General features: G+C 42.8%; 2 protein-coding genes across 9 annotated transcripts in view; both read right to left on the bottom strand.

Moving 5' to 3' along the window:
• The window catches only part of Synrg (synergin gamma), a 77,223-nt gene extending 70,341 nt beyond the window's left edge, over nt 1-6,882 (bottom strand). For 4 of the 8 annotated variants that reach the window (XM_021177164.2, XM_021177168.2, XM_021177170.2 and 1 more), the window contains exons 1-2: nt 6,713-6,881; nt 1,938-1,978 (exon numbers count right to left, since the gene is read on the bottom strand). In XM_021177164.2, the coding sequence (XP_021032823.1) occupies nt 1,938-1,978; nt 6,713-6,735 (64 nt within the window). In that variant the 5' untranslated portion in view covers nt 6,736-6,881. Of the gene's footprint in view, nt 1-1,937; nt 1,979-6,712 lie in introns of all 8 variants that reach the window. The other 4 variants (XM_021177158.2, XM_029483571.1, XM_021177171.2 and 1 more) reach the window with 2 other exon arrangements.
• A 3,788-nt stretch (nt 6,883-10,670) lies between these two features.
• Ddx52 (DExD-box helicase 52) overlaps nt 10,671-25,126 on the bottom strand; it is a 20,707-nt gene continuing 6,251 nt past the window's right edge. Inside the window, exons 5-15 of the mRNA XM_021176295.1 lie at nt 24,755-24,898; nt 23,879-23,990; nt 22,432-22,504; nt 21,460-21,663; nt 20,436-20,526; nt 18,517-18,639; nt 18,281-18,431; nt 17,676-17,751; nt 16,028-16,099; nt 14,196-14,282; nt 10,671-12,000 (exon numbers count right to left, since the gene is read on the bottom strand). Of these exons, the coding sequence (XP_021031954.1) occupies nt 11,943-12,000; nt 14,196-14,282; nt 16,028-16,099; nt 17,676-17,751; nt 18,281-18,431; nt 18,517-18,639; nt 20,436-20,526; nt 21,460-21,663; nt 22,432-22,504; nt 23,879-23,990; nt 24,755-24,898 (1,191 nt within the window). The 3' untranslated portion in view covers nt 10,671-11,942. The remainder of the gene's footprint in view (nt 12,001-14,195; nt 14,283-16,027; nt 16,100-17,675; nt 17,752-18,280; nt 18,432-18,516; nt 18,640-20,435; nt 20,527-21,459; nt 21,664-22,431; nt 22,505-23,878; nt 23,991-24,754; nt 24,899-25,126) is intronic.

The raw sequence follows: 25,126 nt of genomic DNA, 5'->3' as shown, positions 1-25,126 counted from the left end.
ACACACACATACAGACACACACATACAGACACACACATATAGACACACACATACAAACACACACACACATACAATAAATGTCTTCAAAACTTCCATTTAGAATTAGAAGTATCAAGCAATCTTTGGATCTTTTTCTTGTTCATTTTCTGTGTTCCATATGTGAATTTTTACAACAAAGTGTTGAAAATTGCAAAGCAATGAACTACACATGACATGATGGTAAATACAGTTTTCTAAGTACAGAATATCTTAGACCATTTGATGGAAATCCGGGATATCTGAGCACAGCTGCCTTAGGAAACACACACACGCACACACACGCACACACTGAAAAGAATACAACTGACCCTTGGAAAGTTGGCCTGAAACTCAACCTCTCCCACTGATGGAGACATAGTTAGAGTGAGCTGCTTCCACCTGCTTGGAGTGCCCTTATCTCTCATCTCTGCTGGTGACCCAGGAGTTTCTGTTTCCCCAATGAGTCTACCATAGCCAACCAGCACTGGCTCTGTGAGAAGGACCGCTTTTCAAAGGCAGCTGGAAGCCAAGGGGAATAGAGCCGAAGGCAGTGGAACTGAAGAAAGGAGCAAGACAAATGTAGGTAAATTCCTCCCTCCATTTTTGTTTATAGCAGAATGGGCTAAAATTTTATCTCCCAACTCCAGCCATCAATAAAGTATGGCTAAAGTTGTTACCAGTGAATTCTAATCCTATAACCAAGAGATGGCGTTGACCCAATAAAGAGATTTCCAGGGATAAAACAGACTCAAATCTTTTTTTTTCCTTCCTTCCTTCCTTCCTTCCTTCCTTCCTTCCACCCATCAATCCATCCATCCATCCATCCATCCATCCATCCATCCATCATCTATTGATCTATCTCTCTATCTATCGATTTTTATTGAGATAGGGTCTTGCTATGTAGTCCAGTCTGGCTCAGACTCACAACCCTGCCTCAGCCTCCCAAATTCTAGGATTACATGCATATGCCACCATAGCTGGCTGAGACATAAATATTATTCTTTCTTGAGACAGGGTCTCACTATATAGCCTGGTTTGCAGACCAGCCTCAAACATAAAAACCTGCTTGCCTCTGCTTCCCAAGTCCTAGGATTAAAGGTGTGTATTACCACTGGCTTAAGACTTAAGATATTTTAAAATCATAATATGAGATGTCCTTTTTGTACATCACTATAATAAGACCATGACATACAGAAAGAAACATGCATGAGACACTAAAGAGATTCATTTATTCATTCAACCAGTATCTACATGGAATCTATCACACATGCAGGCAGGGTGCTGGACACACTGGAGGATAAGATACAGCTCCTGCCTCTGGCACAGAGAAGGTGGAAGAAGACAAGAGAATTGCAGCTTGTTGCAATGTTATCATTTGTTCTTAATATTCTTGCCCTGAAATCTTCCTTCGCCTCTGAGATTAAATAATAACTAATATAATGGATGAGTAAGTTTGGGAGACACAAAGAATGATCCCTTCACTGTCCAAACTAAACATTTAAAAATAGTTCTTTATTATTATTATTATTATTGTTTTGTTTTTCATGGCAGGGTTTCTCTGTGTAACCTTCCTGGCTGTCTTGGAACTCGTTTTGTAGACCAGGCTGGTCCCCAACTTACTGATCTCCGCCTGCTACTGTCTCTCCTGAGTGCTGGAATTAAAGGCATGTGCCACAGCCCTGCTTTAAAAGAAATTGTAAGAGAAAGTAACATACAGAGTTAAAATGTATAGGAAGTTTTACAGCAGTATAACTTATTTTTTTACTTACTCATTTAATTCTAAGTTAGGAAACAATGGAAAACAACTTCAGTGTGGGGGCTGAGGACATGGGTTACGGGCAGAGTGCTTGCCTAGTATGCATGAGCCTAGCTCTGGGTGCCATGCCATTACTGACAAAGAAATGTAAGCTTTCACATACCTTGAGGAGGTCTCATTCCGCCTGCAACAGGAAACATGAAGCTGAAAGCAAAATACAGGTACATCAGTGTCTCCATCTGTATAAGATTTCAAACAAAATATGATTCTTACACAGCTGAAAGAGTCAGACAGAGCCTGGCGTTGGTTCAGTAGCACAGTGATGACTTATTAATATATTAAAACATTTGCACGTGTGTTTGCTTGCATGTTTGCCTGTGCATTGCATGCATGCCTGGTGCCAATGGAGGCCAGAAGAGGGCATTGGATCCCTTAGAACTAGAGTTTCAAATGCTTGTGAGTTGTCATGGGGTGCTGGGAACTAAATCCATATCCTTTGCAAGAACAGGAAATGTTCTTAACTGCTGGGCCATCTCTCCAGCCCCAGAATTATTAATATTAATAAAATCAAATTTCCCTACTTTCCAATGTACTAGAATGCTGATGTGAAGGGAACTTTTGAAGAGGGGTATGTGAGATAGAACCCAGAAGGCCCTGACACTAAGGCCTGCCTCTGTCACCTTGTGATCTCCCTGAACTCCAATTTCTCCATCCATGAAATGATGGAGAAATCATGTCCGTCCAGTAAACATTTAGTGAACATCAACTACACAAAAGAACTGAAGTAGCTTACAACCGTGAATACACAGGTGCAGGCAAACCACTGCACCACAGGATGAGTGTTCCAACTGTTTATGCAAGGTCCAAATACTAAGAGCTCAGAAGAGAACGATTAATTTTTAGGTTATCTCTTGGGAGGGTTGGTGGAGGTAGCTTTTGAGCTTATTAAAGAAAAAAGAAGGATGTGCAATATACAGTTTTGGCAAAAGTTCTGAAACCAGAGATGTAGGACATTAAGCAAAATGATCTGTGATTAAATGTATGATTTTAAAACAACCAGGTGCAGTGGTAAGATACTAGTAGAGCATGTGCAAGACCTTGGGATGGATGGACGGACGGATGGACAGATGGACTAATCTATCTGTTTGTCTGTCTATCTATCTATCTGGTGGTATGTGCCTTAGCTCCTAGTAGTTGAGAGGCAAGAGGCAGATATATCTTTGTGAGTTCAGAGGCAGGTGGATCTCTGTGAGTTCAAGGCAAGCCAAGGCGACAGTGAGACCTCATCTCTCTCTCTCTCTCTCTCTCTCTCTCTCTCTCTCTCTCTCACACACACACACACACACATTATACAGTCTACTTAAACAGAGTCTCATTTTACACAGTAGCCTACAACTGCATAGTTAGGGCTGGCCTTGAGCTCTCCTGCCTCCATCTCCTATGACAGAACTACAAGCATGAGATGTTACTCCCAGCCATGGTCTTTAAAATGTTTATTCTTTTTTTTTTTTTGAGACAGGGTTTCTCTGTGTAGCCCTGGCTGTCCTAGAATTCACTATGTAGACCAGGCTGGCCTCGAACTCAAAAATCCGCCTGTCTCTGCCTCCCAAGTGCTGTGTGTATGTGTATATTATTGTAAAATGTTACCATTTCAATAATTTCAAGCATATAATTCAGTGATATTGAGGACATTCAGTGTTGAAACCATTACCACTACTCACTACCCATGTTCAGAACCTTTCCCTCAGTCCACCCAGCCCCTCTGGTGGGCTAAATGCCACTAATGATAAGCCACCATACCCCAGCCCTGGTACTCTACTTTTTGTCATTTACAAATTTGTCTATTCCAAGTCTACATAGTAAGGAGACCAGGTAGTATCTGGATGATTTCATTCAGGCAAACTTGTTTAAGGTTCTCTGTAGCAAGCATTAACATCTTAGTCCCCCACACAACTCCAACTGACTGTGCATACTGTAGTTTATCCTCTCATCTCTACATGGATACTTAGGTTCCTTCTGCCCTTCAGCTGAGTGAACGATACTGCCAAGAACACTGGTATGAGTGAATGGTCCTAGTTCTTTTATATGTACCTGTGAGGGAGACTGCATAGGTCACATGGTAACTCTATGTGGACTTCTTGAGAAACTGCCAAACTCTTTTTCATGGTGACTGCACCAATCCACATCCCTACCAGCAATGCACAGGACTCTGCTTTCACATCCCACACAACCTTTGTGTGTGCATGTGTGTGTGTAGGTCTCCTGCCTGCACGTATGTCTGTGCACTAAATATACCTGGTGCCCACCAAGGTAAGAATAGGGAGTGGGATCCTCTAGAAATTAGAGTTACAGATGATTGTGAGTCACCATAAGGATCCTGGGAATCAAACCTGGGACCCTTGGAAGTACTGCCAGTGCTCTTAAGCCCATATATAATATAATGTATAATATAAAATATATATGACACACCACACACACATATTTTTTATATATGCTATATACAAAATTTTAGTCTAACTAAAATTAGGTTTAACTAAAATTATCTAAAACATATATAACATATTATTTATATATATATATAAAACATATTATATTTATAATTTATATATGTATATAATGTATGTATGTATATGTAACTCAAAGTTAGGAGAAAGACCTGGAAAAATCCAGAGCTCCAGATAAATCTTTTAAATTAAGGTTAAAAACAATACCAAACCAAGCACAGAATGTGTATTATAAGCAAGGAAGTTGGCATGTGTAGCAAGAGGACATCACAGGTAACCTTGCAGCATCTCACCCTGGAAACTGAGGGGAGAATGACCACTGAGAGGCAAGGAGCAGCTCAGAACTCAGGACTGAGTGAGTTCAAGGAAGCAGCTGCCAGCGTCTACTGCTGCAGAAAAGCTCGTCCAGATGAAGACGAGGGGAAAAGCCACCCCCTTGAGAGTGATGGTCTTCCAGTGGGTGGTTTCAACAGGCGAAGGGAAGAGAAACATGGCGTCCTTACTGACAGGAGAAACTAGGGTTTGGAAGGAGCAGGACTAACATGTGAGAGGGTTTGAGGAACTGGGCCTTTCGCTGAGACCAGAAAGGGAACAAATCAAGAAAGGGAGGCAGGCTTTTTTTTAGTTATGTGTAGGGGTGTTTTGGCTGCATGTACAGCTACACACCTCAAGCATGCAGTGCCCATGAAGGCCAAAGGGGCTGAGAGATCCTGTGGCACTTAACTGCTTACAAGCTGACATGTGGGTCCAGGAATCAAACCTAAGACCCTAGCAAGAGCAGCCAAAGCTCTTAACTACTGAGCCATCTCTCCAGCCCGAGAGGAAACCTCCTGGCTGGGAAAGTCTCTCAATTTCAGACTCAAAGATGCTCTTGAGAGGTTTTAAGAGTAGGTTAGTGAGCACCAAGAACTGAATGTCAAATTCAGGAACTCTTGCTTTAAAACAAAACAAAACCAACAACAACAACCCGATACTCATCCTCCTACCCACAGGAAACAGCCTAAAATACCAACTTTAGAGTCCATGGCTCTACAGTGGTTTAGTGTTTTGTTTTGTTCCCTTTAATGACAAAATGGTTTAGCATACATACTATCTGGCTTTTGTGAAGGGGCTGGTCACTGGTGAATCCTGTGGCTAACAAGCAGGCCGAAAGAGTCAGCCCTTTTCTTAATGGTATACAAGAGGCAATAACAGTGGAGTCATGCATTAACAGGTTTGCCTGCCTAATGCCCTTCACTGGATAAAATGTTTTGGTTCAAGGACAGTGCTGGAGATCATCTGTTCTACACGGCACCACTTGCACAACAAGTAGTAAGGAATACAGGTAAGTAGGCAACCACTGGAGACTTTGCCAAACCTGCCTTAAAGATTCAAGTCACCCATATGGTGGAGTGGCTCAGTAAAACTTGGAGCGAGTTCTACTCTCTTGTAGCCAGTTGTAGTCCCCTTCTTACCCTGTCTGTTCCCTCTCCTGTCAAGTGAGGACACAGAACCCGTCTGTCAAGGTCCCAAATTAAGGCAACCACAGAGACAAGATGTAAGATGTATCACAGGGGTGGTTAGTTAGCTGCTCTTGTGAAGGACCTGGGTTCAGTTCCCAGCATCCACATGGTGGCTCAACGTTCATCCCTACCTCTATTTCCAGGGCATCTGTCACCCTCTTCCGAGGACACCAGGCATTATGTGTGGTGTGTACATGAAGTCAAAATTCACACACATTAATAAATACAAAATATGATTTAAAAAATACCTGCTATAGATTTTAAAAGCCACTTAAAAAATTAAACACATAAGAGCCAACCAACTGTCCTGATAAATATAACTCTAGTAAAAAATTTAACAACCCAAAGTTGCTTAGTGACCCTTGCGTTTTTATTATGAAATGTTTAGATACCTAACACTAACATGTTTTTCTTTTCATTCGTGTTTCTGTGTGTGGACAGCCAAGGAGGCCAGAAGAGGGCAGCAGATGCCCCGGGGGCTGGAGTTAAAGGCAGTTAGCCCCTACCATTCTTTTTTGTTACATTTATTTATTTATTTATTTATTTATTTATTTAGTGTGTGTGTGTGTGTGTGTGTGTGTGTGTGTGTGTGTCTGGAGCTGTTCACGTGGAGGTGGGAGTCAGTTCTCTCCTTGTACTATGTGAGTCCCTAGAGTTGAATGCAGACCATTGTGCTTGACAGCATGCCCCACCCCTATCCAGGCCCCACCCTCCCCCGCCAACTAATTCTTAGACTGGCTTGACAAGCAGCTAAGATGCTGCTAAGCAGGAAGATGCTGATAAGCCAGCTAAGCTTGAGGGAAGGTCGGGGGTGGGGTGGGTTCGAACCAAGTGAGCTTCCAAGAACTTGACTTGTAGGGACGGACGCTAACTGCAATGCTGCCAGGTCTCAGACCCAGAGCTCTGCTTGTCACCAGCCTTTTGCTACTAACCTACATTTGCTGCTGGCTTTCATGTCTCAGGCCTGGACTCTAAGTACAGTCTTCTCAACGCATCTCCTCAGCCTCAGCCTCCGGTGTCTAATACATATAACACAGCACTGGTGAGAGGCAGATTCAGGAAAGATCCTGTCAGCCTGGCTGTGACCCTTTACTTTAGTTCTTTGTGTGGGGGTGACCCCCAACCATAAAATTATACCATTGCTACGTCATAACTGTAATTTTGCTACTGCTATGGATCATAATGTAACTGGCTGATGTGTGACCCACCCCTAAGAGGGGTCCAGACCCCTCTAAGACCCACCCTAAGACCCTTAGGGTGGGTCTTAGGGGTGGTTGAGAACTTGTGGTATTAGGGCATCAAGAATAATGATACTTAGATCAGGGTGGTGGAGTCCACAGACCTAGCAATAATGAGATTGAGGTAGTCAGATCACAAATCTGAGACTGCCCTGGGCTATCTGTTCAACTCTAGCCTGAGCTAAATTAATAAAAGACATTGTCGCAAAATAAACAACGTTCTCAAACCAGTACTTTACACATTTACATGTGTCGTCATTCCACATGATTACAAGTGGGGTCACTAAAGACTCACCCAGACTGTTCTCAACTCTGTTGCTTTACTTGGTTAAAGGCAAATACTGTCATTTATCCGTCTCAAGCATTTACTCTAGGGTAGCCCATTCAATGCATTAGGCGAGAAAGCGGTTGTTTGCATGTGGCTGCCTTTGGCTAGCCTTTAAGGAAACTAAGTAGCTAAAAGAAAGTATTTAAGAAACAGTATCCAAGGCAGAAGGCAGCCCTCAGAATCAGTTACAGCTGGTAATTTCTTTTTCCCACTGAAAGCTTAGAGAGAAGAGTGTTGGCTTCTGTTTTTTCTCTAGTTATACTCTGCTACTTTGTTAGGTTTCTTATAGATAACTTCAGCTCTTAGTATCACCAATATTCCTGAGTATACAGTTTCTCAGCCCCAAAAAGTATCTAATAAATGTAACACCAAATACCCTTCAACAACCATTGTAATCACTTTCTGTCTCCTATGTATTTGCTACCTGTTGGAGTGCACACGAGTTTATTGCCCATGTTCTTTCTCCTAAGACAGGAGCTCAGGGTGCCCAAGCTAACATCAAACTCTCCCCATAGCTGAGCATGTCTTTGAGCTCCTGATCTTCCTGCCTACATCTCCTCAGAGCTGGATTACAGGCATGCTCCAGTTCAGCTGCTTGGACCAGTGACATTAAAATACTATAAACCAAACTGAGCAATGCACTGAATTTTTCTGTACCCAGGAGGGTCTTCTTTTTTTTTTTGAAAACATTTGTGCCTAAAACATGAAATTCTTTGAAATTTTCTAGGACTGGTCCCATTATAAGTCATACATTTGATTAGATTAATGGAATGCCACTTTAGAAATTGTCATCCTGTATATGTTCTGCAGGCAAAAGCAATTTCTAATGCTCACTAATGAAAGACCTCAACGAAACAGTGACAAAACCAGAGGAGGAAGGAAAATGTTTCAAAGACTGTAGAGGAAGCAGAAAACCTGGCCACACACTGTTGCTTTATTCAAGTGACTGCTTTTTTCCTTCCGTGAATGAGTGTGTGTGTGTGTGTGTGTATTCACACATATGCACCTGTAAGAGATGGTTACTTTAAAATCTTTTACACATTTGAAGTGTAGGTGATTCCAAAATTAAACTATGCATAAAAAAACCCCAAATACTTCGCTTTCCAAAGATAACTTAGGATATTTAAAAATAAAAGCTAATTTTATCTCGGAATGTGTGTGCTGTATGTCAGCTAATTAAATAAACACAAACTGAGTCATGATAGAAAGGGGTGCAGACTTTCTGGAATCAAACATTTTGTCAAATGAAAATGAACTTGAGTTACAAACACCCCTTTACCATTCTGGATACAGGGTGCACAGCCTAAAAATTATCTGAAATAGAACAAAGAGCAGATTTTTATTTTTAAAAGGAGCTCAATAAAGTCTGGAAGCTTTTGTTTTAAGAGATACTGCTCTTGGTCAGTGAATTTTCTTTGTTTCAAAATGTCTATTTTAAAAGGAGTCAGACAAATGTTTTTTTCTACTAGACGAGCTTTATCTCAAGACAATTACTAATTCAAGGGTTTTCAGATTTTTCTATTTGTACGTGAAGAAAAGAAAAAGGACTGGACAGGACGTTCTATGAGAGGTAAGACAGTACTGTACAGTCTTAAAACGGTTCCTCCAGCTTTGCGACTAGACCATCAGCCTTCGCTCCGACAGCAGCTCGAGCCCAGCAAGCCTAGCAGGGACTCCCGGGCGCTCGAGGCCCCGCGGCAGGTGCGGTGGCGCCTGCACCCGAGCGCGCTCCCCGCGGGTCCCCAGGACGCTCGCGCCCCGCAACCGCCGCCCCTGCGCCCGGCCCCACCTGCCCACCCCGCCGACCCACCTGCCCACTCCGCGGGTCCCGCGCCCCGCCCCGCCGACCCACCTGCCTGCCCCGCCGGGCCCCGCGCCCGCCCCCGCCGCGCCGCTGGCTCCGGCTCCCGGCCGCAGCGCCATCTTGCTCGGGGCCGCCGCCGCGCCAGCAGCTGTCAGCCGAAGACAGGCACTTCCGGGGCAGACACCGCCCCACCAAGTCGGGGCCGACGACGGGGCGGGGCTGCGCGCCCACGTGACTTCATGGCCCCCGGGCACGAGCGGCGCGCCCCCGCTGCATGCTGCAGGAGTCACAGCACTGCGGCTGGTGTAGTTACTTTGCAAACCCGGATCTGCACTAATGCACACAGTAGGTCCTGATATAACCAGATGATGGAACACAGGTGCTTTTCTGCTGTTCCTTTACACAGCAGTCGGATCCTAGAGGGTCTTTACAGCTGTTTCCCTTGGCACTCTCTTCAGCATCTATTACAGACACTGACGGTACCTTTTACTTAAGTCAAGCAAGAGCACACATGGACCCAATACACACGAAGAGGATATCCTCCAAGGTGCCCTACTCCTGTGTTCGGCTTTGCCATAGTGAGGCACAGTAAGCACATGCTGAACCTACACAGGGTATTTTTACTTTGACACCTCCACCCCTAACCAAGCTACCTGGAAGTAAAATGTGTTGAAAGTAAGTTTGTTAAGCTCTTAGATAATGGATCAATCACAACCAGTCCCTGCCACTTCTTGCCTTACAGCTTTCGCTGAGACAATTATAATAGGTTATTAGTTTACTAGACCAGTTTTATGTGCATTTGATAGTCTGATGTCCCTGAGTTATTACTGCTATTTTAGAAATGAGAAAAAAAATCAATCTTGAAAGAAGTTCTTGTAATATGCTCAGATCTTGGAGCTGCAGTGTGTCCACTCCAATGTGTTCTCAAAGTCCTTGGTCCTTTAACTAGGACCACGCCCACTATTTGTGAGATCTGTTTTCCTTGTTGTTTGGTCTTGTTTACTAGTTCACTTTTCCTCTTCCCAGGTCAAAGCTAGCATTTATATAGGAAAATCCTTACTGATGTATAGGAGTTTAAATCCATTACTGACCCTTTGAAAAAACAAGCTGATAGAAGTTTTGTAGCTACTTCATGGACTGGGTGGTTGCTCAGAAAAGAATGAAGAGAAAATAACTGAATGGGGGTTGTCAACGTGATCTGTTAGCATCTCTATCTGCATCTATCCAAGGACATTCCCCATCTGTGTTAAGAGTCCTGTTCAGATGCTTTGAGATCACAGCCCCATACCACATAATCGTTTCTATACTTCATCACTGCTGTTAGTTGCAAAAGAGTGGTGCTGTTAGCATACAAAGCTTCAGACACAGAGATAGGCACTTTTACTCTTAAAACCCAGGAAAAGCTGAAGGTCTAAAATAAAAACACAGCCGACAATGGTTTCAAGTGTATACCCACTTCAGGATATACACTGACTCAACTCTCTGCAAGAACAAAACAATTACAGACTTTTAGTTTTTACTCTCTAGAGCAGTTTATTTAAATGAAGCCTGATTTTTTTTTTAAATCTTTATCCCATCTATTCAATATCAGTCTCATGTCTGTATTCTCAGCAGTAAAGGGGCTGAAACAGGAGGATTGCTGTGAGTTCCAGGCCAGTCTGGGAAACAGAGATCCCTTTTCAAAACAAATACACATTTAAAAGGAGGTCTACTGTGCTGATTTTAAGACTATAAAGTATCAACTGCCTAGAGTAAAGGAAACAGGCTTAATTCAGTTGCTGGCAGTCACTTATGTTGTAGTCCTGTGGCAGCACAGGCCCTGAGAAATTCTAGGCTCCAGTCTTAAGTGCTTCAACTTGTACCAAGCCTTTTTTATTCCACTGTACAAAGCAGGTAATTAAGGAAAACCTGCACACTGTGCACTGCCTTGGTCCAAATGATCACAGTTCTCTGGCAAGGGTGGATGAAGCCCATCAAGTCTCAGCAAAGATAAGCATCTGAAACAATGAAACTAGGTGTATCGTGTAACGGAAATGTTCTTCCTTGTCAGGATAGGATAGAGTGCTATCTGCTTTCAAGCAGTCATCTTGGGTGGAAAGAGACAGGAAAGAACATGGCTAAATGATGGAGAATAAAGTCAGACAGGGAAAGGCTGATCATAACCTTACAGTTGCAACATTATGACAGCTAAGCATAAGCTTCCTCCCCAGTGCAGTACAGGTCAATTTCAACAAGCTGAAGTTTCCAATCCTCTGGAATTTGGATAACCACAGATGGGGGACCTCCTTTCTGTGGCTCATACCACAAAGAAACACTAAAGGGAGTGCTAGGCTCCTTCCTGTGTCTGGCCTGTGCTGCTGTTCTTGTTTGCATCCCACACACCACTGGCTCTCCATGCACACAAGTGTGGATGGTGCACTCAAACTCAAGGTTTTATTTTAAAATTCTGTTCCAGACGCCTCTCCACAGCATGCATCACACTTTCCTTCACACTTGAAGGGCAAAATTCTTAAGAGTTCACCACATTTGGGTGTTATTTTAGCATTGGCTCTTGTTCTTCTATAAGAAGTATCTCTCCGGATTCAGGCAGAAATGTCAATGCCTGTTATTTCCATTGTATAAATCCCACCTACAAAGTGAAGCTTGATGCATCACTACATCAGAACCATTCTGTCCTCTCATATCCCTGTGGATTTCAAATGTGTGGTAAAGATGGTTGTAAGTACTCCATGAGAATCCATGTCCGGTTCATAAGTTACACCGCAGGGATTGCCTTCTAAGGTATTTATTTTTTAACTTTTCTCTTTGAGAGTTTCTTTCTTCTTGCTGTTTTGGCCAGCAACCTTTTTCCTATGAAAAAGAAGACATACTGAATTAGAAATTCCATATGAATTTACTTCTATAACTGAGGCTAAATAAACATGTGCTAAAAGTTGCATCCGAGGAACTGGGAACAAAGATGTTTCCTACGTCTCTGCCTAGCATAAAAATCACTGTCCATATGAAAAACGTTATAACCAACTACACTACTACATAGCACAAAGGACAGAGTTTGGTCTTGACCCAGTGGTTCTGTGGTAAGTACTGGACACTGCTGTTAAGTGTTGTTTGTACATGCACTTTCAAATAAGACAATGAGGCAGAATGGATAAAACCTGCTGGTCATCACACATTAGACAAGCAACTTGCCCAAGTCACCCAAGAAAGTTCCTATTAGAATCAGTTTTTAGGCTCCAAATCCAAATCCACCCCTCACCACACCAGGCTGGGTCTAGACACTGAGGGATCGGGTTCCAAGTTTAATGTGGAAGCTGAGCTGAAGATATAAACTTATACACCCCAAAGCAACCCGTGTCTGTAACGGAGAAGGAGCATGAACTAGATCATGATAGATCTTGCTCTTATGTTTAGAAAGACGGTCTTTAAATTAGAAGTAAATGGAAAGAAAGCCTTAAGTGTATGGTTGATACCACAAGACTTAACCAGCACTTCCAAGGCTTCTTGTAGCTTAGTTTTAATAAGCCCAAAAGAATGCTATAGACACAAAACGTTTAAAGTGCAATTATCCAAAAATAATAATAATTATTATTATCATTAAAAAAATACTGCTGTATCCTATTCAAATTCAATGATCTCCATGTTATGCTCCATCTGACTTTCAGGCTCCAGAAAAGCCTCCACCAGCTTCTACTCAGTACCCGAGATACATCCACTTGTAATCTTAATTTTCCTAAGAAGTAAGACTCTGTCAGGTGCCTAACAGCTCTCATGATATTCCAGAAAACTACCTGCCACACAAAAACTCTACATACACATAAACGCACATGTATACACACACACAAACGCACTTGTACACGTGTACACACACACACACACAGCCCTACAACACTGTATTAAGAATTCATAAAACTGAGGAAGTACCAGTGAAATTTAAACTATTAAGCTTCCAAATCTTTATAAGTTTGCAGTGTATTCCTCCACACTCAATCTTGAGAAAACACAAAACTCTGGGACACCTTGTGCACTGCCAACACCTGGAGTGAACTTTTTATTTCCACAGCTTTAGACTGCTGTGCAAGTCTCTTGTTCTGCTTACAAGGGTGGCACAAACAGTTTCATGTGATTGATCACCTTGTTCGTTCTAAAGACCTAAATCTCACGTGTCCTTTGACACATCTATCTCCTTGAAGCTTCCTGTAACTGTACCAGCCCCCAAGACCTTCCTTATATAAATTCCTTTGTTTAAAGTCATCAAATGTTCTCATATGACCTGTTTTACATGAGTATCTCTATCTCACCAGCATCAAGTTTCTAGTGAACTATGCTAGTCTATGGAACAGTCCACCTAATGGCTTTCCCACCCAATTTAAGGTAGTAGAAAGTAGAATTAGCTTACTTCCCTAGGATGCTAACAACACCCTTAGGGGACACACACACACACACACATGAACTGAAAGAGTCTATTAGAGCACAAGCTATTCTAGTACTGGGAAATTAGTGAAGAGCATCACCTTCTTTAATTAGGAGAATGGACTCAGAATACTCTGACAAACCCCTACCAAAGCACGTAGCTTCCTAGAATAGATAACACATGCCTGTATGTGTCCCACAAGACCTATGCTAAGTACTCACCCTGTTCCCAAAAAAATCTCATAAGCTAAGCAGTAATTTTCAAAGGCTACACTGCACCTCTGCATAAGTCTAAGATTACAGGAAATCCTGCCCAGGTGACAGAATCTTCAAGAAAGTTTTGATCGGCATCCGTCAATGCGCCTAACTGCTGGCTTTAGCAGCATGGCCTAATGCAGACGGTGCGGAGTGTGAGGTGCAATTCTAATCCACAGCAAACCTTAATCTATTTTCAAATACAGCGGGAAATAAGAAAATTTCAACACTAAAAGATGCAAACTCCCAAATCAAAGGCATTCTGAGACACATTTTTACCATACCCTATAGTGGATTACCTATGAGTTCATTTTACTTCTTCTCGAGGAAAGCCATGGCTCCTCTAACTATAGCAGTTCTCTTACCAGCTAGGTACTTACTGTTTGGCCTGCTCTAAGAAGTACTTTGGAGTTGTGCAAATGCTCTCCCTTTCCAATGGCTTCTTAATCATTTTTTTCTTTTGTTTGCTGGGAGTTAAGAAGTGAGAGAGGAAAGAAAATAAACACAAGCTCATTTAGAAGCTAAAGCTAGCTGAGGCTCTTCTCATTTCAATGGCCCAGATCAGCTGACGGCACTTACAACTGTTTCAGGAAAACAACCTTAAAAACCACACCGGCTGTGATTAAAGACATTCTGGGACAACCGCATGTTCTATGTCAATAAGCATTAAAGAACCTGATTCCAGACAATTAATCATTATTAATAATTCTAAGCATATTTCACTTACTGAATAGTTTTTAAGAATCCAATTTCAAAGATGAAAAAGCTGAGAAGGAACTAATACATTCTAAAGTAAAACGTTTACTTAAAAAAGGCTTTAAAGGCACACCACCGTTGGCATTAGAGTATGTTGAGGAGGACAAAAATCTAGAGTGTATGAAAGTAGTTTTTGAAAGATTCTATATCACTAGCAACAGGTGTAAGCTGGAACCTAAATGGCAGGCAGACAGAAGCCAGGTAAAATATGGGAGGGGCTCTGAGGAAGGAAATTCCGACTAAGAGACATTGTGCAAAGTGAAATACTACAAAAAGACAACACTGTATGATTCGACTTATATGAGGCACCCAGGAAGTAAGAACCAGAACCAGGAAACAAAACAGTGGTTGCCAGGACTAGGAACGGGGGAAGGCAGGAGCTGCTGTTTAATGCACACAGAGGTGCAGCCCTGCACGAAGAATCCTGGAGACAGGTGCTGAGTACACAGGACTGTGAATGCAGTAAATGTCACTCAGCCACACACAGGAAACTCAAGGCAAGAACAGAGTAAAGGACCACACCCAGTTGATGCTGGTACAAAAGCCATCCCACAGCCCTTCACCTTCTTATGCAGAGTGACTCCTGCTCAGCAGAGACTGGTCTGCACTCTGGCCCTCCCAGCATGCAATATGTGACACAAAATTTCTTTAGCAATGCTGGGCAGCAGCAGAGAAGCAGAGCTCCAAGGAAGTCACTCAATAATGAGTGAGAGAGAAATACTCCAGCAAGGTGTGGTGATCCATGCCTATAATCTCAGTAATTACAACAGTCAAGGCAGAAAGACTGCTGTGAGTTTCAAGCCAACATAAGAGTGAGATCCTGTCTCAAAAAAACCCCAAAGAAACCACATAGATTCATTTTCTACCTTTTTTTTGGGGGGGGGGGGCGGTCGAGACATAGTTTCTCTGTGTAGCCTTGCCTGTTTGCCTGTCCTGGAACTTAACTCAGGCTGACCTCAAACTCAGAGACCCACCTCCCTATGCCCCTGTATGCTGGGACTATAGGCATGTGCCACCACGGTCTAACCCATTTTCTACTTATAATACCTTCAGTTTACAATGAGCTTAGATGATCTTAAATCTGTTTTAACTCAAGAACCATTTGTATGTAAGATTAAAAACATGGGGCTGGAAGGATGGCTCAGCAGTTAAGATAAAAACAGGAAAAAGTTTGCCAGGCATAGTGGAACACACACCTTTGTAATCCCAGCATTTGGGATCAGAGGCAGGAAAATGTCTGTGAATTTGAGGTTAGCCTGGTCTACATAGTGACTCTGTCTCCAAAAACCCCCCAAAACAAACAAACAAAAACAAGTAAAATTAAACAACACACCATTCTGGGATACACATACTTAAACTACAAACTAAATAAAGGCAAGGAGGAAGAAACAAAATAAACCAAAAGCAAGACTGTGTAAAGACCCAGAGAAAAGGCTGAGTAGGTTTAGATGCATACCTTAGTAGTTTCTGGAAACCTTTTATGTATTCAGGCACAGGACAACCAGCCTGCTGGATAACATTGGCGACACTGAAAAAGAAACCCACAAAACAGGAACACATCTCATTAATGTACAAAATTGGTCATGTACAAAACCCTCTGCACAACACAAAGGCACTAAAACTACATGAAAGTATTCCAGCAGTCTTCAGAGAGCACCAATCACTGTCAAATCCAACCGTTCTAGAGTCCCAAGAGACGCAGTCACTGCCTGAAATCAATATATGGATGAGTAACTTTAGGTAGCAGCTATTTCCAATCTTCAGTGAAGCTAGAGGTAAGCCTCAATGCATTAAGTGACAGTTCTTACTCGGGGCCAGACTGCAAGATTTCTACATATAATAACCATTCATTCCTTACAATGACTTAACGTGGAAAATCCTACAAACCCCATCTCACAGATGAAAAACTAATGGTTATAGCTAACTGATATTGGAGTCGTGAGTCACATCCTAGTGGCTATTAAGATCCAAGGAGGCTCTTGCAACACACCCCTCCATATAGACACATGAAAGCTGGTTAAAGCAAGACAAAGCGTGCGTGACAGAATGGAAGCTCTAAAGGCACATGTAGAGAATGTACATGCTATCAGTTATCCTTCAACCAAAACTTTCTGCAGGCAGCCAGAATACAGAGAACCCGGCACCTTTCTAGCTGGGACTGGTGGCACAAGCCTGTAATACTAGCATGTGGGAGACAGAGGCAGGCAGACTGTGAGTTTCAGGCCAGCTTAGGCTGAACAGTGAAACCCTATCTCCAAAATCAGAAATCTGCATAAAAATCTATAATGATGGACTAAATTAAGACTGGAGAGTCTAAAAGTATATGATATTCAGACTTCAAAGGGCTACAACTGACAAAAATAAAATGTGTCACTAAAATACATTTCCCTCTATGGCAAGTGATTCTGGGACTAAATTTAAAACTCCATCTGGTTCCAAAACAACAGCACTATGCACCATGGGAAAAGAGAACGCTGACTGGACTGAAAACCTCTAGAGACTTCAGTAACCCACAACCTTAGCAACAAGCCAAGAGTGATGGGCCACCCATAGCCCATGCTACTCTGAGGCTAAATCAAGCCTGGGGTACACAGTAAGATGACTCCCCACCTTCACATCCCCTCCCCCACATTTATACAACAAGTAGCACCGCCCAACTCTGGTGAGTTCTGTTACTCTGAAACCTAAAACTAAATATTCCACTGTCAACACTTCCAAATTCTAATAGAGGAAGTGCAAAAATATCATCCCTGGATCTCTCCCCTGATTCTTGGCCTTAAACTTCTGGCAATCTACTTGGCTCTGCCTCCTAAGTACACTAAAATTACAAGCAGCAAGCATCACACCCAGCTCATGGCTAAAATTTAGTTAACTAATGTATCAGTAACAGAATTTGGGACACAGTAATTTTTAATTATCTACTAGTGAATACACCCAGAAAAATAATGAAGCAATTTTGTCAACTGCAACTAAAATACCAAGTTCTGTTTCCTAATTTACATGTTTCTTAAATTTCTGGATGGTGGGGTGGTAGGTGTGACATTGGAATCAAACACACCAGACAAGAGCTCCACAACTGGGCTACATCCCAGACCCTAACTTACCTTCTTAGTAATGGCTTATCATCTTCAGTGAAAAATGTAACAGCCTTCCCCCTATTCCCTGCTCTTCCAGTTCGACCTAGGAGAAACCAGACCATGAAAATGGCTTTTTGTTTTTTTTGTTTAAATGGAAATAATTCTTTCTCCAGGTTTGCATAAAGGACTTTGGGGTTTGAAGAGATGTCTCAGTGGGTAATACACTTGTTGCACAAACAAGAGGAGTTCAAATCTCCAGAATCCATATAAAAGCCAGAGCAGTACGATGTGTCTGTAATCCGTGTCGATATGCTAAGATGGGAGGTGGAGACGAGGGACTCCCTGAAAGCTCACAGGTCACTATCCTGACATATACAATGAAGGGCAAGAAAGACACTTCCTCAAACAACTGCAAAGTTGAGGACTGACACCCAGGTCTTCCTCCAACCCCCACTGCATTGGCATGCTCACACACATCATTAAATAAGAAAATGTAACCTCCCCACCCAGAAAAACGTCATTGGATTTTCACAGCACCAAAAACCCCAAAACCAAAGATGTATGTCTAACAGGAACGGTAGAGGTTCTGAGAAAGAAGAGTAGGCAACAAGGACATGAACACAAAGGCTCACCTATCCTATGGATGTATTCCACTGAGCTGGTGGGGAAATCATAATTGATGACCAGGTTTACGCCTTTAAAGTCAATCCCTCTTGCAAGTAAGGCTGTACAAATAAGAACCCAGATTTTTCCTGCTCTGAAGCTGTGGACTGTGTTATCTCGCTGGTGAAAGAAGACACATTAAATGTTAGTACCAGTCTAGATGGCAAACAGGCAGTGCATGGTGTAGTCGTACAGTTGGCTCTACCTGCTGCTGTGTTCTTTCTGCATGAATGACATCCACATTAATACCTTCATATATGAGCTCGTGGAAAAGTTCTTTAGCTCTTTCAATGGACTGAACGAAAACAAGAACAGGTGGCTTGAAACCCTAGGAGAAAGAAGCAAAAATCAACATATATAACTTGTAAGAAAGAATACAATCAATCTCATAATATGTCTTCAGTTCACAAACATCCCATTCACATTCAGTCCTGGCAGGTTTTACGTCACCTAACATAAAACCAAAACCATCTGGGAAGAGGGACTCTCAACGGAAGAAAGGCCTCCGTACTGCAGGCAGGTCTGTAGTCTGTAGTGCATTTTCTTAATTAAAACCACTGTGGGTGGTGCCATCTCTAGGCAGGTGATCCCAGGGGCGATAAGGAAGTAGACTGAACAAGCTTATAGAAAGCAAGCCATTAAGCAGCATCCCTCCATCGCCTCCCCATCAGTTCTTGCCTCCATGTGCCAGCTGACATCCCACAGTGATGGACTCTGATGTGCAGCTGTGAGCTGAAATAGACTCTTCTTCCCTGAGTTGCCTTTTATTTTTATTTTTTGTCACAGTGTTTTATCACAGCAATAGAACTTCTAAGATATATTCTTCTATTGCCAGTGTCTCAATATGCCTTCATCTTCCTCACCATCCATTCTCTACAAAGGGTTTTCATTGTCCTTGGACAGTATTTCTTATCTCACTAATTCCAATAAACTTGCCTTCCTATAATAATGTATGCCCATGCTAAAACCACTACCTCTTAGGCCCAGAACTTTGATTCTGGTCATACTGTAAAAACTGTGCCTTTAATTCATTGCTTACTCCAACTTTAGAATCTTCCTCTATCTTTAGTTCTTAATTTTAAAAAAAATTTTTTTTAATTAATTTATTTATTATATGTAAGTACACTGTAGCTGTCTTCAGACACTCCAGAAGAGGGAGTCAGATCTTGTTATGGATGGTTGTGAGCCACCATGTGGTTGCTAGGATTTGAACTCTGGACCTTCAGAAGATCAGTCGGGTGCTTTTACCCACTGAGCCATCTCACCAGCCCTTATCTTTAGTTCTAGTTGTCTCAATATAAACAAATAAAAAATCCCCACTCCCTAGTGGAATCAAGAAACACCTGAGCATCAGCTAGGAGCTCTCATCACACATCTGTTGTCATCTTTGAGATAGAAAATGGAACAGTTCAAATCCCTAGGTCATCATCTCAGAAGTCCATGTCCTGGCTCCTGGGATGTACAGACGCCTTTCTTCTCCATCTTCCAACCATGCTAACTGCTCTACCATTAAGACAGTTGATATATTTGTGCTCACCTATAACAATAAATTCCAAAAAGCAGACCTACCACTTGTACTTTTTTGCTTTCTTACCCTGAACCCACATTTTTTTTCTTTATGTGTATGAGTTCTGCTCACATGTATGTATGCGACCATGTATGTGCCTGGTGCTCACAGGCGTCAGTGAGGGTGTCAGGTGCCCTGGAACGAGTTAGAGATGGTTGCGAGGCACCATGTGGGTGCTGTGACTTGAACCTAGGTTCTCTGCAAGAGCTGTCAGTGTCCTTAACCACTAAGCCAACTCTCCAGTCTTTAAATTTTCTCACCAAGGCTTCTACTCAGTACTTATTCTGGGATAAAACACCAAAAGCAGAGTGAGGGCATCACCCAGTCCTCAGTGCCCCCCAGTCCTCAGTGCCCCAGGTCATCTCTGATGAACCAGCAGGGATGAGGGAGTGAAGGACACATGGACAGGTAGATGTGGACTCGCGGTATCACCAGGGAGGTCCAGAAGCCTCACCACAAACCAGATCACTAAGATTGAATCAATGCTAAATACAATGCAGGATGATGATAAAATCTGAGTGACCTTTCCCAGAAGTCCAGAGTGCACTCCAACATACCTTTTTAACAAGTTCTCTCATGGCCAGAAGTTTTCCAGTCTCAGATCCAACAAAGAGAAGCTCTTGTTCAACAGTTTCGACTGCAGAATTCCTGAGAACAACAACAATCTTTTATGAATCAGGTTGTAGCTAGGCATGCTGGTGAGGAACTACAAGCCCAACCCCAGGAGGGTGGCCTGAGGCTCTGCAAGCTTAAGGTGAGTCTGCTGGGACTACATGTAGGGAAGCTTTGTTGTCTAAAAACAAAACAAACAAAAAGCCCAAATGAGCCAGGGATGGCGCAGAGCTTTGGTACAGGCTCTTGCTGTGTAAATGGGCCAGCCTGAGACTAAATCAATTCCCAACAAGTGTCCTGTGAGCACCATGTATGCACCTGTGTGACGTAGCACCAACTTTCCCAAGTCTGTCCTTCCACACATGGGTTCTGAAATCGACCTCAGCAGCAGGCTTGATGGGAAGCACCCTTACTGCTGAGCCATGTTGCCAACCCATGCTTTTCCTTGGTCATTTTTAAAAACTGAGGTAGTGTATTTATTTAGCATGAAATCTACCTCACACCCCTTTCTAGCGCTGGAGAACGGAACAGAGATCCCCTGCTACATAGCTGCTCTATCAATCACTGAACTACATCCCCCGGTGCTTATCAAACTCATTTTTTTTGTTCCAGAATTACTTATCACGTGGCTAAGTAACAGCAGTAGGACCATGCAGTCCTACTTCAACATTCAGAGAAACTAAGTATGGGTGGCCACAGACTTGATGGAGTATTTTGTGAATGAATGAATGAATGATGCTGGGATGAATGAGTATGCAAACATTAGGATCTTCACTGTGCAGTTCTGAAACAGCCTGCATCTTGACTTTGAAAAGCACGTTTCTATCAGTAAAGCTTCTGTCACTTGTCAGTGTCACACTGTACTCCATTGAGTCAAAACAGAACAGAGCAAAACAAAACAAAACAAAACAAAACGCCCCAGCCCCCCAAGACAAACGAGTGGGGTAATGAGAAAGAACAAGTGCTTACCTTGCTCCAATGGACACGGAAACGACGTTGTCCAGGTTGAGCTTGCACCACTGCTCAACGTCGTACGCAAAAGTTGCGCTGAACATTGCTCTTCTGACCCTGGGCGATGTGCAGGCCAGGAAAATGGAAGCCAGCTGCTCTCTAAACCCAGTTTTGCCATCTTCAAACAGTTTGTCTGATTCATCTACTACCAGCCACTCGACACTAATGAATAGCAAAAACAAGCTGTGGTTACAGAGCTGAAAGATCCAGGACACTTCACCAAATCGTCAGCACACATGAAGAAAAGTCCAACAACGATGCCACTTTATCAAATGAGAAAAAAAAGAAAAATGACCACAAAACCATGATAAATGTGACTCAGTCACCTACTCTAAATCCTCGAAGACAAGCGACATTTACAATAACAGAGGGAACTCCTTCAGGTTCCTTTCACCTTTGCTAAAAGGTGTGAAAAAGTCTCGGAGAGCGGAGCGGTATACTAACTGGTTCTTCAAGTGTGTGGTTTTCTTCCTGACCAGTTAACTCCCAGTTTTCTGCTAGATAATTCAAACTATTATTCTCAGCACAACACCGACATAGCTGGCAGACAGTGTGTGCCAAAGGACAGTAAGAAAAGCAACCGAGAACAAAGTAACTGTGATGGGTGACACTGCTAGCCCAACAGGATCCAATTATCTAGACCAGGTTAACTGAGGTTAGAAGACCCACACTGCAAACTGCACTGTGGGTGGGATTCAGACTGAATAAAAAGGAGCAAGGCAGCCAAGGGTCAACAGTCATCGCTGTCCTGCTTCTGACTGTGGATGCAAGGAGTCCAGGCCTCACCTTCCTGCCCCAATGCCACAATAAACTACACACCTTCAAACAGCAGCCCTTCCTCCCTTCCTTCAATTTCTGTTTGCCAAACAATCAGTCACAGTAACAAGAAAACTAATAAGCCAGCCAATGAAAGACATGAGAACGCAGTACCTTGTCAGGTCAATCCCTGGTGGATCCTGCTTCAACAAGTAGATCAGTCGATTTGGAGTAGTCACAAGGATATCTACAGGAAAAACAAGAGGAAGAAATTGCAAAAATAAGATGCATTCCTTACAGTACAGAATTGAGCCTTCAGAATTTCAGTTAATAACCTTAAGTAGGAAGGGCAGAGCTGTTAACACAAAAATCAGTTTCTTGTTAGTAAGCGATATGCATTTCCCCTCCACCACAGTGTAAATCCTCCCCCACCTCCCATCTCTATCTCTGCTCTCTTTATTACAAGCTGAGCAGTTTCCTCAGCCTGAGACTGAGTCTTGCTGTGTAGTTGAGACTCCCTCAAACCCCTGGTCAAATTACCCCTGCCTGAGGGTCAGGTTAGTAAAGCCTGCTTTATTGACACTAGGCAAGAGCTGCACCACTTGACTATCCTTGCAGCCATTTCAACTTCTAAGAGACAACACCACATCATCCTAAGCCCAGGCTGGCCTTAAAATGTCTTTGATCCTCCTGTCTCAGTGATAAGACTGCAGGTGTGTGCCACCATGCTTGGCTTGAAAAGTTTTAAATAAATTCTCAGACTCAAGTTAAAAGCAAATTCTCTGGTTCACAGACGGGAGACAAGTAATCCAATCGTATCTGCCAAGGCATTCCCATGACTGATTAGAAACCAAGGGCACAGAGGTAGGATCCCAAATCCTACACTGCTGACACACTGCTGAGTCACCTTTCTGCAAACTTGTCTTGGGCACTGAGGAGCTTAAGCGGGTTTCTAGCCTCCACCCACAATGAATGGGCTACTGGTTCCCACATCAGCTGCAACAACTACAAATGTGACGGGTGGGAGAATCATCTGGAACACAGGTGCAGATCATTTGGGTGAAAGAGGGAGGAAAGTCTATGTTCAGCTTCCTTAGAGATACTAATGAAAGCAGGGCATGGTGGTGGGCACACCTTTAATCCCAGCACTTGAGAGGCAGAGGTGGATGGATCTAGTTCAAGGTCAGCCTGGTCTCTAGAACAAGTTCCTAGACAGTAGGGAATGCACAGATAAACCTGTCTCAATAAAATAAGATAACTAATTAGGGGCTTAGAGATGTGCCTCAGCTGGTGTAATATTTGCTTACCATGCACAACAACCTGGTTTGGTTCCTAGCATACATAACCCGGATATGGTGGTTTACATCTGTGACCCCAGCACTTAGGAAAGCTAAGCAAGAGGGGCAGAAATTTAAGGTCATTTTCAACTAAATAGATTTGAAGCCAGTATGAATTACCTGAAACCCTGACTTAAAAATAATTTACACACACACACACACACACAAAGGGTTCACTCGCTCTCTCTCACCTGATTTGCACTGTAACAACTTTTATATAGCAATTAGGACCTTTATTATAATAATTTCCAAATCCCTTAATACACTAAGCAGGAAGTTCTTACCAAACTTCTTAGATGATTTAGGTCCAAATTTCTTAGCTGCTATTGCAGCTTTGTGGATCATATGTATCCTGAATCCTGTACCCTCAGATATTTTAATTAATTCTCTGTGAATCTAAAACAAAGAGGTGAGAGAACCAACGTTAAGACACTAGGCTGGGTACACAGTTTCTTTTATGCCTTTGGTGTCCCTATTACCAACCCACAGGGGAAACCTGCGGTGCGCTGCAGGATGGCCTGGAATGCTCAAAGACCTGATGGTTTCCTCAAATCCTAAACTACTTCCATGAAACAAAAGCAAACGCCTTCCATCTGCTGCACTTTCCAGAGTGAGATGTCCTACCACTTGGCACATGTTTTATTTATACACTGGGACAGCAGAACTCATCAATGAGCTTTGACTTTCTCAGAAAATGGGTATTTTCGTTTTCTTTCTTCTTTTTTCAGACAAGGCCTCACTCCATAGCCCTGGACAAGAGCTCACAGAGATTCTCTAGTTCCCCTGCCTCTAGAGTGCTGCGCCACACACGCAGCTGTGTGAGACAGGGTCTTAGTATCTAAAGCTGAAGACACCGATCCTCTTTCCTCCACCTCCCTGTGCTGGGATTACAGGTGTGAGTCACCACGCCCAGCAATCTTTCACTTTTCTAAATGAGCAAAACAAATTTCAATATATCACTGTACCCTCTCAGTCTTAAAGATCTGGGAGTCTTTATCATAGAAGCATAATGGTCAAATTACATTTTAGAAAACTGTAGACATTTACAAGAGCAGCCCATATGCTGTATTATACAGAGTACACTCTCGAGAGCGTTACCAACTTAGTAAGAAAGATATCAAAGCACACAGAAAGCATTCTCTCAGAACGCTCAGTCATACCTGGCTGGCAAGTTCTCGGGTGGGGGATATAACCAGGGCTCTAAAGCCTTTATTTGTCGGTTGTTTCAGCTGCATTAAAATGGGGATGCTAAATGCCAACGTCTTCCCAGATCCAGTTGGAGCAGAAGCCAGAAGTTCCCGACCCTAACAACAGAGCACAGGATGTACAGGACAAGTTCATCAAGTTCTCAGAGCCTGGTCAGACAATGTGAACAGCCGTGAGAACAACAAATAAAACTGAACGGAGTAATCCCAACTCACACGCTACCACTTAAAACTGTGCACACCCTACCTACTTCTCTAACTGCCCCCATCCATTGTTTTCTTCCTTCCTTCCTTCTTCTTTTTTTTTTCTTGGTTTTTCCAGACAGG

The sequence above is a fragment of the Mus caroli genome, chromosome 11 (genome assembly GCF_900094665.2).
Source record: "Mus caroli chromosome 11, CAROLI_EIJ_v1.1, whole genome shotgun sequence".
NCBI lineage: Eukaryota > Metazoa > Chordata > Mammalia > Rodentia > Muridae > Mus > Mus caroli.
Note: the sequence above shows the minus strand (reverse complement) of the source record. Positions and strands in the feature narration are given on the sequence as shown.